Source organism: Mastigoproctus giganteus, chromosome 12 (assembly GCF_048544385.1).
Source record: "Mastigoproctus giganteus isolate SK-2022 chromosome 12, ASM4854438v1, whole genome shotgun sequence".
Taxonomy (NCBI): domain Eukaryota; kingdom Metazoa; phylum Arthropoda; class Arachnida; order Uropygi; family Thelyphonidae; genus Mastigoproctus; species Mastigoproctus giganteus.
In genome coordinates this window covers 136,828,092-136,845,783 of record NC_143586.1, presented here as the reverse complement: position 1 = coordinate 136,845,783, position 17,692 = coordinate 136,828,092, and the positions used below count along the sequence as shown (strand labels likewise).

The window sequence follows — 17,692 nt, the reverse complement described above, 5'->3', positions numbered from 1 at the left end:
TAGTACCTCTCAGTGCTACTCAGCATTTGATTAGTACTGAGAAGTACATATACATACTGAGAAGTCACACTAGTCAGCTGCTTTTTGTGTGTCCATAGCCAGTGAGCAAATTAAAGGGTATTCCCGACGTGATGAGCAGTAGGGTTCATTCTTATCTCAGACTTAGTTCAGATAGCAAGGTCTCTACACCTACAATATTGAAAAAATAATTTAACAACAGGTTTTTAGCTTTTATGTACACAAAAAATAAATTTATTTAAAAATTTCTGCGACCCCTTTAATTTATCCCACAACCCCTCTGGAGGTCATGCCCCACAGTTTGTGCACCACTGCATTTGGCTATTGATTAAAAACATCATACAGCAGGGGTGGCCAACACGTGGCATGCAGGACACTCATGGCCCATCTCTCAGTTTAGGAAAAATGTAAAAAAAAATTATACAGCTGATTTAAAAAACTAGAAATGAAGATAAACATGTACAGCTTAATCCTTTTGTGAGTATGCACTTATGATTTTTCATATGTATACAGTTTTCTCTGTAGTACGTGTATATGTTTTAAGGGCATTTTAAACAATATGTCCATTTATGTACAAATAACATATGGCAGTACTGTTTGAATATTTCTAGACTATAAATATTCAAATAGATGCTGTCATGTTACCTGCATTTTTAAGTAATTGTAGACAGTTTATAATAGATGGCAATAAGAATATAGCATTGAAAATCTTTAGAAAAGTTTGCATTTGTTTGTCAGTTATCTGATTTGCATGTACAAAAAAATGAAATTGAATAAATTATATGTATTTCTACTTACAAGTTTATCAGTTTGAATCAAATGATACATAAATGAATGTAGAGAATATTGCTGTATCAAAAAAAGTGACAATAGGATTTTTACTTTTTCGTGATTTTTTTTTTTTTTAATTTTAATTTGATTTTGACAATATCATATTGGGCAGCAGTCAAGCCATATTAACAAATTATAAACCTGAAACAGATTCAGTCACCTGATTAAGGATGATTACTGTATAAACGGAAAAGTATATGCGAATGAATAGTTGGTGTACCTATGTAAATTTGTATATTATTTTTATATTAAATTTCCTTTATAAAATTTTTATTATTTCAGGAACTTATTTATTTAGTTTTGAAAATGAATTTAACACTGCTTAGCTAGTGTTAAATTCATTTACCTAACTAGCAAAAATACAGTAGGCCCTCGATTTAATGGATCCCAATTTAACAGAAAAAATTTCTGTCCTAAAGGAAAAATTTAGAACCTATTTATATCTGATAGCATTGCACATCAGACAGATGTGCTGAAAATTCATTTTAATGAAATAAAGGCTGTTTTACTGCTAGATAATGCACCTGCTCACCCTGATGCTGAAAGGTTCGTTAGCAGAGATGGGAGAATTAAATGTGTTTTTCTGCCTCCTGACACTACTTCACTGATACAGCCAATGGATCATGGTGTAATCGTTGCATGTAAGAGGTTGTATAAGAAGTTTTTGGAAGAGGTGATGGTTGTTTTGGAAGAAACAGAAGATACAAGAGGCACCAGGACACTGCAAAATTTACATGCATACAACATCAGATCTGCTCTCTTCAACTTAGCAGCTGTGTGGAAAGATATGAAGATTATTACCTTGGCCAATGCTTGGAAGAAGTACGACTTAGAATCTGAAATGGACTTTAAGGAAGTCGAGGCATCTAATTTTCGAGACACTCTTCTGAGGGCTGGCAACAAAAATGCAGTGCCGCCTCCGTAGCCAGGTGGGAAGGAGCAGCAGTGCATAGCACACACTTCTTGATTAGACCGGGGTTCGAGCCCGTCACCACCAAATACGGAGGATGAGGAAAGGTCAGAGAATGACCACCGCATTTTCCGGAGCAATATGGCCTTAGTTGCTAATGCTCCTAAAAACCAACCAACTAACTAACTAACAAAAATGCAACTGAGAACAGGAGCGGATTAAGGTCGGTTGAGGCCCCGGGTGCAGAAGAAAATATTGGGCCCCTTAAAAAAAGAGAGAGAGAGAATAAAAATACATGTTAACCATTTTTTTAAATAAATCAAAAATATTATGTACTATTAATGTTTTATTTCCAATAAAATTTGAATATAATATATGTATAATATAATTAATAATAGCATAATAATAATCACAAAGTTTTGAACTAATATGTTCAACTAATTTGTTGGGGTTTTGTGTGGGCCCTTCAGAAGTCGGGGCCCAGGGCGCGCGCCCAGTGCGCCCGCCGTTAAATCCGCCTCTGACTGAGAATGATGTGGAACAGTGGCTTGAAAATGATGAAGGCGATCCAGAGGGAGAGATTATGGAAAATGTTCTTCATGGAGAACAAGAGGACGCTGATGACAAAGATGAACAATCAGTTGCACCTCATCCTAAATTGTCTGTTATAAGACAACAGATGGATGACATCATACATTATATTGAATCATCATCAGACCTTGATGTGCTTCCTTATTATGAACATTGGAGAGAATTTCGATCTCCAGTAATAAGGAAGCAGCACCAAAGTGTAAGGCAACTGAAGCTTGATGATTTCTTCAAGACTACTTCATCAACTGGATCTGTTTCACCAGAACCCCTACCAGCAAGGAATTAACATCTCTCCCTCCATATGACAGTTGTTTCTGACTCTGAAAATTGTGATTCTTTCAATTAAGTTAATATTAATATTTATTATTATGTATCTTTTTTAATGTTTTTTTGTGTTTTTTATTCAATGGAGTTTAAGAATTTTAAAGTATTTTTTCCCCTCTAAAATGGATTTAAATGAAAAAACTAATGTTCACAATGAAAACAACTTTATGTGAGTTTTAAGAAAATAAAAAAAGGTGGTGGAAACACTCCATTAGTTAGTTACATTGTATAGTTTTTGACATGTTTAATTAAAATTAAGTTTTGTTCCTGTCGTAAATTTATATTTTATTCATATATATAATAACAGTTTAATACATCCTGTACATTGTAAGTTCGTTATTAATATATGTTTTTAAAATACATTTGATTTAACGGAGTTTCGGCAATAGCAGACACCCCTTCCCTCTATTAGTCCGCTGTTACTAATCATGCAGCATAGCATGATTAGCAACAGCACCATAATGTAATACATAATCCATACATGTATTGTATGGATTATGAATTTAAAGGTGTCAGCTGTAGGTCTGAGATCTGTTGTCTCCCCATCATACAACTTTGTGATGATTTGATTGTATAACACTTCAGGTTGTTTGATTCCTGACTCAGATCAGAAGAATTCTGTCAATTCTGGGGTTTTTTTTGTGGAGATTTTTATTCCAGAAACTCAGGTTTTTCCTCTAATCTACCTGCAAACTGACTTACAGTAGTCACAATTTAGTATACCATTACTTGTAGCCTTAACTGCATGTGCTTACTATAAACAACCCAAATTGCCACACAGAGCTGCTGTCATTTCTTGATATATATACTGTAAATGTCTAATCAGGCTCTGACTAGAAATGAAATAAATGCACATTTTATGAAAATTAAAGATTTCCTTTTTTTAATATTAGTACAGAATTTGTCACATCACTTCTTTAGTAATTTTTTTAAAGGCCTGACCACCCTTCCATGGGGTTATATAAATTTCTGTTATTTATTTATTTGTCTTTACTTCTTTAGTCATCACTTTTTAAAATCCTCCACAAAACATTTAGCCTAAATAATTAATTACTCTCTGAAGAATAATGCTGCTTCCAAAACTAAACTTAAAAGCCCCATGAGATAGTTTCATTGTGGAAGCAGCATTATTCTGCAGAAATCAAGTTTTAAACATGTTGCACCATGTATGTACACTTAATATTGTACATACATTTGAACATTATGGTGCTGTTGCTAATCATGCTATGCTGCATGATTAGTAACAGCACCATAATGTTCAGCAGGAAAACAGTATCTAACCCTATCAAAGAAAAAGTATTCATCACTGTCTTCATCAGACAAGCAAGAACTAACAGAGATGTTTCAGATTATCTAAAGCCACTTTTGCCAAAGAACAACTTTGAATAGTATTCTTCTTCAAAAAAGTGTACATTGAAAAGAAAAGCATATGAAATCCTGATTGTGACAAATGGAAATGGGAACATTGACTTAGTTGAAAGAAACATCAGCATATAACCTTCTGATATGTAATACCTCTGAGATTTGCTGAAAATTAGGAGAAACAGATTTCAGTGCTTCTGGTAGTTGGTTTGAATTCTTTCAGACATAAACTTGATGCTGTTTTTAATTTCCAGGTATTTCTTTCATTTGCTTTTCATCCAATGTAACAAGGATTTGAGGCGCCTCCGTAGCCAGGTGGGCAGGAGCAGCAGTGCGTAGCACACGCTTCTTGATTAGACCGGAGTTCAAGCCCGTGCCCACCAAATATGGAGGATGCGGAAAGGTCGGGGAATGACCACCACAGCAATATGGCCTTAGTTGCTAATGCTCCTAAAAACCAAATAACAAACAAACAACAAACAGCACAGCAAAAAAAAAAATCCATCTCCAATTTCAGCTGTTCCAATATTTTGTCAAGTTCTTCCTTGAATTTATTTAAACTATCAACTTCCACAACAACAGATAGAAGATTGTTCCAACAATCAGCCACACATTGGCTAAAGGCAAACTTTCACTTCCACACATCTTATTCTACATCTGTCCCTCCTGAATTTGAATTTGTGCCTCCTCGTATATGGTCTGAGCAAGAGGAAGAATCCCAGCAGCATTGAGCTTGCTTAATCCATTCAGAGCCTTAAACACCTCAATCAGATCACTTCACAGGTGCCTAGTCTCCATACACTGCAATTTGCAGAACTGAAGCCTGTCTTGATAAGAGCACCAATTTGTTCTGCTCACAAATCTCATTACTGTTCTCTGTACTTGTTCCAGCAGCTCTAATCCTTCCTAAAATGAGGCCTCCAGACTGCACTACTCAAGATGTGACCTGACCATTGCCTTATACAATAGGATAATCACCTCGTTATCCCTACTGGAAAAATCCTTGTATATCATTGACAAAACCTGATAAGCTGACCTGGCAGAACATCTGCACTACTCAGAGGACTTCATATTTGACTGCACAATTACAACCAGGTCTTTCTCATTTTCCACTAACCTGATTGTAGTACCACACAAAATTGTACCTTACTCTTGGGTTACAGCTACCCATATGTAGTACTTTACATTTATCAATATTAAACTTCAGTTGCCACTTCACAGCCTATCTACCCAACTTTTCTAGATCCCACTACAGTAGCATACGGTTAATGCCTTTATCAATATCATTGATAAATATAAAAAAATAATGATGGGCCCAACACCAAACCCTGAGGGACTCCACTAGTAACATTAGTCCATGAAGAGTAACATCCAGTGATTACCACTGTCTGCCATCTCCCACTCAACCATCACTTTATCCATAGCTGCAACTTGCACTGCTCCAATTTTTACAAGTCTTTTATGTGCAACAGTATCAAAAGCTTTCCTGAAATCCAAGTATATGATATAATAATTATTTTTTGCATCCAGTTTCTTTATGACCACATCATAGTAACCAATGAAATTGGTGAAACAAGGTTTCCCCTTAACAAACCCATGCTGTGTTTGAAGTATAATTGCTGCCTTGTCTAGATGATCCTGCATTACTTCTTTTACCAGTGACTCCATTATTTTCCCTGGAACAGAAGTTAAATTAAAAAGTCTGCAGTTACTCATGTCACCCTCTGATCCCCTTTGTGAATTGGGGATACATTCACACATCTCCAGTCTGTGGGCACCTCCCCTGAATCTAAGAATGCTCTAATATTTATGGCTAAGGATTTTCTTACTTCCTTCTCTGCCTCCCTTAATAAAATTGGATAGAACCTGTCCACCCCAGGTCTGTCTTATGTTTAACTTTAACAATTTCTCTTCCGCTTTTCTCTGAGTTATTAGAAAATAATTTGACTCCCTCTTAGAGCTGATAAACGTCTGGCATCCCCTTCCCTAAAGAATACCTCCTGTGAATGTAAATGCAAAATACTCATATGAGTTGTTGGCAACCTGAGCAGGATCGTCGACAATCACATCTATCGAGTGAACTAATTTAATTCACTGCCTTCATTCTATTGTTTACATAATTAAAGAAGTCTTTGCTGTTTTTCTATGCTTTCTTCACCAAAGATTTCTCTTAATCTGTCTTCGCTTGCTTGACCTCCTTAGTGACTTGATTACAGACTAGTTTATATCTGCCATCGGCTTCTGTGTCACCCGGTTTGGTTTTTTTTTTTTTTTTTTAGGAGCATTAGCAACTAAGGCCATATTGCTCCGGGAATATGCGGTGGTCATTCCCTGACCTTTCCGTATTTGGTGGTGACGGGATCGAACCCCCGTCTAATCAAGAAGCGTGTGCTACGCACTGTTGCTCCTTCCCACCTGGCTACGGAGGCGCCTGTGTCACCCGATAATTTATATGTATCCCATGCACTTTTCTTCTCTGCCACCTCCCTAATTTGATTCATCAGTTCATTTGCCATACATTTAAGCCTAAATCTTGAACAGTATTTCTTAGTTGGCATGAAAAGTCTAGTAGCTTCCAGGCGCCTCTGTAGCCAGGTGGGAAGGAGCAGCAGTGCGTAGCACACGCTTCTTGATTAGACCGCGGTTCGAGCCCGTCACCACCAAATACGGAGGATGCGGAAAGGTCAGGGAATGACCACCACATATCCCGGAGCAATATGGCCTTAGTTGCTAATGCTTCTAAAAACTAAATAACAAACAACATCTAGTAGCTTCCAAGATTATTTCTTTAAATGTATCCCATTTAGAATTTTTCTATTGGTAACATCTTCAGTTGGTTCACAGTATAGAATTTAAAAACTGTCAGAAACCACCATATGTTTGTTTGTTATTTGGTTTTTAGGAGCATTAGCAACTAAGGCCATATTGCTCCGGGATATGCGGTGGTCATTCCCAGAATGACCTTTCCGCACCTCCGTATTTGGTGGTGACGGGCTCGAACCCCGGTCTAATCAAGAAGCGTGTGCTACGCACTGCTGCTCCTTCCCACCTGGCTACGGATGTGCCCAAAACCACCATAGTCACCTTTACAAAAGCAAAAAAACCTTCCCTTTACCCCTTATAGTAGTTACATCTTTAAGTAAATCCCACATCAATACACTGTGATCACTGCCACATAGTGGTTCCTTTAACTGCAAATTCTTAATACACAAATAATCACTGCTGATAATCAGTTAAAGAGTATTACTCCCTCTGTTTGCCTCTCGAACGTGCTGCTGTAGAAAACAGTGATCCTATAAATCCACAAAAGTCTTGCTAGTGTGCAAGTGACCAACCCACAAGTTCCAATCAATATCTGGGAAGTTAAAATCCCTCATTATAAGACATTCTGATTTACTGAGCCACTTTATTTCTCTGTTCAATTGTTCATTGTACTCATCAGAGTTATTAGGCCAGTGGTTTTCAACTGGGATGCCGCAACACCTTAGGGTGCCATAACAACTTTCCAAGGGTACCATGTAATTTGGATTTAAGTTACTTAAACTTATTTTATTTTTTAAAATTTATATATATTTATTTCATTATAAAAAGGTGTATACAGTGGTACCTTGGATTGCAAGTAGCTTGATCTGGGAGTGTTTTGCAAGACGAGCAAAAATTTTTTAATAAATTTTAACTTGATAAATGAGCGAGGTCTTGCAATAAGAATACAGTATTACCTATACACTTTGTCTGCTGAGCATCACGTGATCACACGCCGCTCGGGATTGTGGGTAATCATCTCGCATGCTCGGTCTCAGTCAGCATACCTCATTCGTATGGTTAACATTCGTACTAGTGTTGTGACCACATGTATGTGCGTAAAGCATTTTTTTTTTATTTTGTGTCCAAATGTAGTGACTGTTCTTTATTAACTGTACGACGACAATGGCCCCAATGAAGAAAAGGATTGAAAAGGAAGATGGTAAGAAGAAGGAGATGGTTACGGTAGAAGTTAAGGAAGGAATCATTGGGAAGCATGAACAAGGTATGTAAGTGGCCGCCATTGCAAGATTTTATAAGAAGTCTACGTCAACGATTTGCACATTATTAAAGAAGAAAGAACTAAGGGGGCTAGATGTAGCAAAAGGAGTCACGAGAATATCAAAGCAACGGCCACGCATTCTGGAAGATGTAGAAAAGTTGTTTTTGGCGTGGATAAACGAGAAGCAACTAGCAGGTAATACTGTGACTGAGAACTTGATCTGTGAGAAGGGAAAGGCCTTGTATGCCGACCTCGTAAGTAAACTGCCAGGTACATCTACAGAAAATGAAGAAGACTTCAAGGTGAGCAGGGGATGGTTTGATAACTTTAAGAGAAGTGGCATCCATAGTGTTGTGAAGCATGGAGAGCCTGCAAGTTCGAACGCTAAGGCAGCTGAGGCGTTCGTTGCTGAGTTCCAGAAGCTCATGGTTTCCGAAGTTTTAATTGCGATGAGACGGGGCTTTTTTTGGAAAAAGATGCCAAAGAGGACCTACATTACAGCAGAAAAGAATGCAATGCTCAGTCACAAGCCCATGAAAGACCATCTCACCCTCTTGCTGTGTGCTAATGCAAGCGGTGATTTCAAAGTCAAGCCCCTGCTCATGTATCATTCTGAAAATCCACGAGCCTTCAAGAAATGTAAAGTGCAGAAGAGCCAGTTAAACATTATGTGAATGTCCAACAGCAAGGCTTGGGTCACTCGTATCTTGTTTGTTGAGTGGATCAACGAGGTCTTCGGTCCTGAAGTGAAGAAATACCTTTTAGGAAAAAAATTGCCACTCAAAGGCTTTCTAGTTATGGATAATGCTCCTGCTCATCCTCCAGGCCTTGAGGGCGACTTACTGGAAGAATTCGAGTTCATTAAGATCAAGTTCCTTCCTCCCAACACTACTCCATTACTCCAGCCCATGGATCAGCAAGTCATTTCGAACTTTAAAAAGCTTTACATCAAGGCACGATTTCAGCAATACTTCGAGGTGACCAAAGGAACTAACCTTACCCTCCGAGAGTTTTGGAAAAATCATTTCCACATCGTAAACTGCCTCAAGATCATCGATAAAGCCTGGGATGGGGTCACCAAGAGAACCCTCAATTCTGCTTGGAGAAAACTGTGGTCTGATTGCGTCGAGGGGTTTGCTCATGAACAGGAGCTACCAGTTGTCGATGAAATTGTGTCCTTGGGGAAGACCATGGGACTGGAGGTGAATAAGGATGACATTCAAGAGCTGGTGGAGGAACGTGGCCAGGAGTTTACCACCGATGAACTGATGGATCTGCATCGCGAGCAACAGCAAGAGGTTATGGAGGAGATCTCGTCTGAGGAGGAGAAAAAAAACGGAGACATCCCTCTCTTCAAATGAGATTAGGGAGGTGTGTAAAATGTGGGAAACAGTGCAAATTTTTGTAGAAAAGCACCACCCGAGTGGCAGTGCGAGCGATGAATCTGTTTAACGACAGTGCAATGTCATATTTCCGTGAAATCCTCAAAAGCAAGTGTCATTGGATAGGTTCCTTGTTAAAGTCGCACAAAAAGAAAAAGAGTCAACAGATAGCAGTGATTCCGTTAGTGACAGTGAAAGTCGTCCTACCTAATAATTAATAAATTCGATTGCTTTATGTATATTAAATTTAAAAATAAAAAGGTATATATGTATTTTGTATTAATCATTTTTATATGAATATTTTTGAGTTTTGGAACGAATCATCTGGGTTTTCATTATTTCTTATGGATTACAAGCACGTTTCCGGAACAAATTATGCTCGCAAACCAAGGTACCGCTGTAGTATCTTTTTAATTTTGTGGTGATCTATAATTGATGTTTATTTGGTACCTCTGTATAAAGAATATAATTATTATATATATATATAATTTTTATTATGAATTGTACTTTTGTTTGTAGTTATATTATTGTAATAACTATCATATAACATATTTTTTTAATATTATATATATATATATATATACACACTGAGAGAGAGAATAAGATCTAACAGGCAGAAAATTGAGTAGGGGTGCCACAAAATAAAATAAATTACTTAGGGGTTCCGTTATTAAAAAAGGTCAGGTTTATTTAAATTCAAATTCATCAGATTTATTTGATTCCTAGCATTGGTGTACATGCAAGTATACATGCATCACTTAGTTACCCTAACAAAGCCAATTTATGTACTCGTTTCATGATGACTCCCAGCACCTTGTTTTCAAGGCTGCTGCTCATTCCAATAGATGCAGTGCAAGAATCGCTTTCACTCTGTCTTTGGCTATTGTTAATGTAGCCAAATATAGCCTCTCGACCATGCTGCCGTAGAAAACAATCATACAATAACTCCACAAAAGGCTTGCTAGTATGCAAGCAACCAACCCACAAGTTCTAGTCAATATGTGGGAAGTTAAAATTACCCATTATAAGACATTGTGATTTACTGCCGAATTCTATTTCTCTTTTCAATTGTTTGTTGTACTCATCAGACTCATTCTTATAACACATTCCTACTCTCATTCTTGCTTTCCCAGTGCTTTCACACCAAACTGACTCAACATTGCACTGTCCATATATGTCAACTGGATGCACTTTCTTAGATTTTGTTTCTTGCTAACTTTTGTTTCTGACTAACAGCATAACTCCACCTCCCTTCCTATCCTGTGGTTCTTTTCTGTTCACGTGCACATTTTGTACTCCCCAAATACCAATTTCTGCACAGCTTATGTCTGCATGGCGCAATGTCTCTGATATCCCAACGATATTTTTATCACCATTTACAATTCTTGAAAGGAATCCTCGTGGATCTGCATCATGCATGTATGAATTTTTCTCATAAATTTGAGCTTTGCACTGTTTTTTCTGAAAGTTTGTAAGCATACTTGGCACCCAGTGAGAACTGACCTTTGACATTCCCAAGGATTCATGAAAGATGGTTGGTACTGATCCCTTCAGAAATATAAAATTCTCTCCTGAATTTAATATTCCTGAGAAACATTAAATTTAATTAGCATTAGCAAATGATGCAAGAAAGCAAGCTTAAATAGCATCAGCAAAAAAAAAAAAAAAACACTGACACTTCCCATTTCACCTATTCATTCCTTCCAATAGTTTGTCTAGCTCTTCCTTGAATTTATTTAAGCTGTCGACTTTAAACACCTCAATCAGATCTCCCCCACAGGTGCCTAGTCTGCAGATGCTGCAATTTGCAGAACTGAAGCCTTTTTTGGTAAGAGCACCCCTTTGTTCCACTCACAAATCTCATTGCCATTCTCTGTACTCATTCCAGTAGCCTCCACATCCTTCGTAAAATGAGGCCACCAGACCTGTATGCACTACTTGAGATGCGGCATGACCATTGCCTTGTTCAATAAGATAATCACTTCCTTATCCCTTCAAGCAAAATTCCTGTATATCAATGACAAAACCCCATGAGCTATCGTGGCAGCTTGTCTGCATTGCTCGGGGACTTCATCCGACTGCACAGTTACCCCAAGATCTTTTTCATTTTCCACTCCCCTGAGTGTAGTACCACACAGTTGGAATGTTACTCTTGGATTACTGCTACCCATATGCAGTACTTTGCATTTGTTAATGTTAAACTTCAGTTTAACATTAACAAATGCAACAAATGCCTAACTTTTCTAGATCCTGTTGCAGTAACATACTGTCATTAACTACTCTGCCAACCTGTGTATCATCTGCAGACTTAAACATTAAGTTTGATATGCCTTCATCAATATCATTGATAAATATAGAAAACAACAGTCAACAACAAACTCCGGGGGACTGACTCCACTAGTAACGTTAGTCCACAGAGAGCAGTGTCCACTGATTACTACTCTTCTTCTCACACTCAACTATCCTTTTATCCATAGCAGCAACTTGCCCTTAATGACACAATGCTCTAATTTGTGCAGCAGTCTTTTATGTGAAAAGTATCAAAAGTTTTCCTAAAATCCAAGTACGGGCACTCCTCAACTCACATAATTGTTTTTTGGTTTTTTTTCCACATATATATGTCCATCTTCGGTCTTGTAGATACATACTAAATACAGTACAACCCTAACAAACCTCACCAGGCCATATGTACAGTATTATTTACAGCATTTTGCGATTTGTAACTGAGTTAAATGAGGTGGAAAAAATGCAATGAATAATACATAATGTAGAGTACAGTAAACAGTACTGTATAGCCTATAAACAAGAGTTTAATTGCTCACATTACTGTCGTTGTTGTGGGGTTGGAGGATCATAAACTTTCGATGATACTGAATCTGGTGATCTAGGAGCAGATTGACTGATACCACCTGTGAATGCCATATGTTCACATCCACTTTCTACTTTCTTGAAAAACTGATGGATTTTAATATGCACAGTTTTCTTCTCTTTGTAGATTAGTTTGTAGCAGGCAGTGACATTGTTTACACCTGTTGCCACTTTGGTGAACCTCTCGGTGTTAGGATCTTGACCCTCAAAAGATGATAGTGCTTTATCTATTAAAGAAAAAGCTTTACCTCACTGCAGGCGAAAATTTTTTTCAACTACTTCTTCCTCTTCAGTGGCCTCCTGCTGTGTCTGATTTTCAAGTTCGAAGAGATCTATGTTGGTCAGCTCCTGAGAGTGGCTTTCCAACAATTGGTAAACATACTCCTCCTCCACCTTGAGATCCAATTGTTTTCCAAGCTCCACCACATTTTTCGAGATTGACTCTACCTCTTCAAATGTATGAAAATCATGAACAAATTCTGGGATGAGTTTCTTCCAGATCTCATTCATATTTGATGATGTTATCTCATGCCAGGCAGCATCTATATTCTTGATTGTGTCACAGATGTATTCCTTCCAAAACTGCTTTAAGGTCATTCCACCCTCTCCTATTGCTGTTAAGGCTTCCTTAAAAGATATTTATGTGTAATAACCCTTGAATGTAGCAATAATCCCCTAATCCATTGCCTGTAAGTGGAGGTGGTATTGGAAGATAGGTACACCACTTTTACATTAGAATGAAAATCATCCAGGTGAGGTGGATGGCCAAGAGCATTGTCCAGTAATAACAGGATCTTGAATGGAAAGTTGTTTTCAGCACAGTACTTTTCTACTTCTGGTTTGAAATGTTTGTGGAACCACTCCTTGAGGATTTTAAGAATAACCAGACCTTAGAGTTAGACATCCAAATGACTGGAAGTGAAGCCATGATAATGCCTGTGTGAGAAAACCCTTGGGTTTTCTGTTTGGTACACTAACAGTGCTTTTTGAGTTTGCAGTCGATGGAAGCATTTCCCCTGAGCAGTAGAGTTAGTCAGTTCTTTGCTGCCTTGTACCCAGGTATTTTCTTTTCCTCCTTCATAATATATGTGCCTGATCGCACATATATTATGAATTCCAAAACAAGCCAGTTTTGTCTACATTAACAGAAACACAGAAACACTCTGTATCAAATCACAGAAACCACAGAAATCACAGAAACACTCTGTATAAAACCTGACCGCACGATAGGTTGAGGCAGACTGAGACGGAAACAAAGCGAGTCGGTAGACCTGCAGTTTAGATCTGTTCTGGCTTGTAATCCTCATTAACAGTAATGTCCCACAAGAACTCTGGATATTGTTAGGCAGCTTCCTCATCAGTATTAGCTGCTTCAAATCTCACTTTAATGTATCAGATTTGTTTGGGCCTTGAAGCATTGGAACCATCCATGACTACATTAAAAGTCACTTTAGCAGCACTTTCACCATGTTTACTCTTTGTCATCAAATAAACTTTTTGCTTTTTCTTGAATGAGCTGTAGGCTACGAGGCATTAGTTTTCTTTGCTTATCTTCCAGCCACTCACTTAAAAGTTTCTTATTTCCTCAATCACTCTGCTTCTTTTCTTATTTATTATTGTTGACTGCATTGGCACAGAATGCTTCACATGTTCAAGAATCAGCTTTTTGTCCTGGAAAATTGTGTTCACAGTAGTGACTCAAGCCCAACACACATGGTACATCAGCCTGCTTCTCACCCTTTTCCACTCGTTTTATTTCCATTGGAAATAGAGTGCCATTTACTGCTACTATTGTCACTTCTTTTCCGACTTGGATTTTCCTTGGCCATGTTAGGGAAATAACAATGTTTTTTGTAATAGGAAAAACACTGATCCTACTTTGAACAAGAACAACAGAAAACTGAGGGATCAGGAATAGACAAGCAGCGGCAGCAGGTGGGCGTGCGGGTAGCCAACACAGTGTGACCATATACATTATAGCTGATTTTGGTACTTCGCACGCATAGTTCAAAATTTTCAATATATTTTTGATATACAGTACAGTATTTTTATTAATTTTGAGAAGCTTTGTACATATCGATGAGTTGTGCATAAGTCATCTGTACATAAGTAGAGTAGTGCCTGTATATGATATCAAAATTTTTTCCATCTAGTTCCTTTTTGATCACATTCATAGTATCTAATCAAATTGGTCAGACAAGATTTCCCCTTAACAAACTCATGCTGTGTCTGAAATATAATTGCAGCCTTGTCTAGATGATCCTGCATTACTTCTTTTACTAGTGATTCCATTATTTTCCCTGGCACAGAAGTTAAACAAACAGGTATGTAATTTCTCTTTTCACCCTTTGATTCCTCATTTGTGAATTGAGAATACATTTGCACATCTCCATTCCACAGGGACCTCTCCTGAATCCAAGGATGCTCTCCAGAGGCATAGCGAGGGGGATTGCAGAGAGGGGCAGTTGCTCCCAGGTGCCAAGCTTCAGGGGTGCAAAATGAAGAACAGGTCTATCGCATTACATAATCACACTCAGGGGCACCAGGAAGACATGTTGCCCCCCAGGCATCGACAACCCTAGCTACACTACTGATGCTCTCAATAATTTATTTAATGTCTATCCCCATCATTTTCATTCATTGTTCTGAGCTGGATTCTCAACCCCATTAAGCAGTTTATTTTTGATTTATAAATTTAGATTTAAACAGCTCAATCAAAATTAAATCAAAATTTTATTTGGTATTCGGAAGAGGAAGCATCACTATATGCAACTGTCATGCATTCATGAATAATTTTTGGTCCGTTCTATTCTTTTGTCAAAAATTTGATTATGACCTATGCTTGAGTTTCATGATATCCATGTTTTCCTTTCGGTTTACCACTTTAGATATCTTCTGTCCTTTCATATTTTACTATTGAGATGGACCTGCACAACTGAGATATGAATATTTATGTGATTATGATAAAACTGCAGTTTTTAAAATATATCAAGCATATTTATAGTCAAGGTAGATAATTTATTAAACACTCCTCATAGCAAATTGTCCCAATTTGTGCTTGGCATTTTAACAATCCTTCATACCAAAACTTGAGTGTAAGAAGATCTTCAGTGAGTTGAAAAATCAAAAATGCTGTTCACATCTGTTTCAGATGAAACATTGGAATGCTCTCGATAGCCAAGTCTAAACAGTGGGCCATTATTATATATAAAACTGTAACTCAGCATTTCTGAAGAGGGCAAAATCTACAACAGTATCTTCCTTTTAGCTGTCACAACTTTTTGGTGGTGTCTACGAGACAATCCAAACAGAAATTCACAGACAGAAAAATCCTTGGTTACTAATGTTCGAAAACATTCTGTACTGGTAAACACTCATACTGCTGTATCTTAATATAAAATGCATATGTTATTAGTGAAATTTAATTTCAAGTCAAAAATCTGGATTAAAAAAAGAACTCCTGTTTTTTCATAAAACTCTTTCTTTACACCTTTTTTCTACTAATCTGCTTTATTACTATATTTTTTCTCACGAAAATTATAAAATGTCATGCTTTCTTTAGAATGTAAGACATTTTATAATTTTCACAAAATGTCCAATGTTTGACACTGTGGATTTTGCTCATATCACATTTCAAGCTTTGCTTCTTTTTCTTTTTTTTTCTTTTTTTTTTTTTTAATTCGCATTTCTCTCTCTCTCACGGATTATTTTTGTTAAGTAGTTATTTTCTGTATCAAATGCTGATCCAGATATCCATTACTGAAATTTAGCATAACAAATACACAGGGCATGAGCACTATGTTTAATTGAATTGTATTCAAATCTGCAATACTAAATATAATTGAAATAATACAAAATTTTAAAATCACAGGATGACAAAGAGGGTTAATGAAGTATTTGTTCAGTTCACTTCATCTACAGAATACTCAAGCCTAACAGTGGCAGAGTTCATGTGTGATGTTACAAGAATTAAATTGACAAAAAATAATCTAAATAGTCTCATAAATCATATAATTACTGAAATACAATAAACATGAGGTTTTCTACAGTACTGTCATTATTAAATGTCTCCATTATTAAAGTCCACCTGAATTTTATTTAACTTTGTGTCTGATTTTAAGATATCCAAGTATTCAGTCTATTTATATTTTGCTCTAATCAACCAGCTGTATGAAATGTGCTTCATTCAGAATACTGCTGCTGCTGGTTAAATGTGATTTTAATTGACATAGAGTTAATATCATTCCTTACTATTCGTAAATATTTCATTTTATTTTACCGAATTCTTTATAAATAGAGCAATTATTTTGTATGATTTTTTGAGACGAATAAAATGTATTCCATTTCAAAATTTTTTTCTTTGCTTTTAGACCATTGTTGAGCTAGCCGAGCGCAATGGCTTTGATCCAATGTATTTTTGTAGTACCTGCCTTGTACGACGTCCTTTGCGCTCTAAACATTGTTCTGTTTGTGACCGTTGTATCGCAAGGTTTGACCATCACTGTCCTTGGGTTGGAAATTGCGTAGGTATGTTTTTGAATGTCACGTGTATTAATGTGTTGCAAAATATAATATATATATTTTGTATTATTTCATTAAATATATGTATTAGTTTATGGGGAAGATTATCGTAAATGGCTTACCTAGGTAAGTCTACAGAGAATACATAGGTGAAGTGTGTAAAGGATAATATACAAAAACTTATCGCTGTATATCTACAATTTGTGTGACTTCCTCCTTGATTTACCACCCAAACTGAAAGGAGAAACAACGATAAGGGGTTCTCTGTTGTAATGACCAATATGCACTATGACAAAACCAATTTTGAGGGTTTATAACAAATAATACAATTTAGGATTATATAAAATATAATAGAAATTAAGAAATTTCAAATTTATATAAATGCATAGTGCACATTGATCGTCGTTGACCCAACAGAAAATGAAGGATATATTAAAAACTAAAGCAAGAATAAAGTATGTGGTAAAAGCAGACTTACCATGTCCAAGCAAAAGAACCACGTAAACCTTACTATAGCCAAAAAAGAAATGGAGTTGTGTATAATGTGTGGCCTTCTAGCGAGGATTGGAAAGTGGCGACCCCTGTGTGTTGGAAGGGTGAAAAGTGTATTGATATGCAGGAAATTAGCCAATAAGTTATATACAGTAAACCCTCGATTTAGCGGACTAATAGGGAAGAAGGGGTGTCCGTTGATGCTGAAAGTCTGTTAAATCGAATGTAACTCAGGGGGGAGGGGCATTTTTTATTGTTCTTAATGTAAAAAAAAAAAGCTTTTATACAATATACAGTACTATACAACATAAAATTGTTGCAAATTGGCCTTGATTTACGGATATCAGAAACAGTTTGTTTTTTTTTATG

The 17,692-nt window shown here is 36.8% G+C and overlaps 1 protein-coding gene across 1 annotated transcript in view; it reads left to right on the top strand.

Annotated features, from left to right (window-relative positions):
- The window catches only part of Hip14 (palmitoyltransferase Hip14), a 329,449-nt gene that overhangs the window by 171,433 nt on the left and 140,324 nt on the right, over positions 1 to 17,692 (top strand). The window contains exon 10 of the mRNA XM_090386835.1: positions 16,681 to 16,837. Coding sequence (XP_090242961.1) covers positions 16,681 to 16,837 — 157 coding nt within the window. The remainder of the gene's footprint in view (positions 1 to 16,680; positions 16,838 to 17,692) is intronic.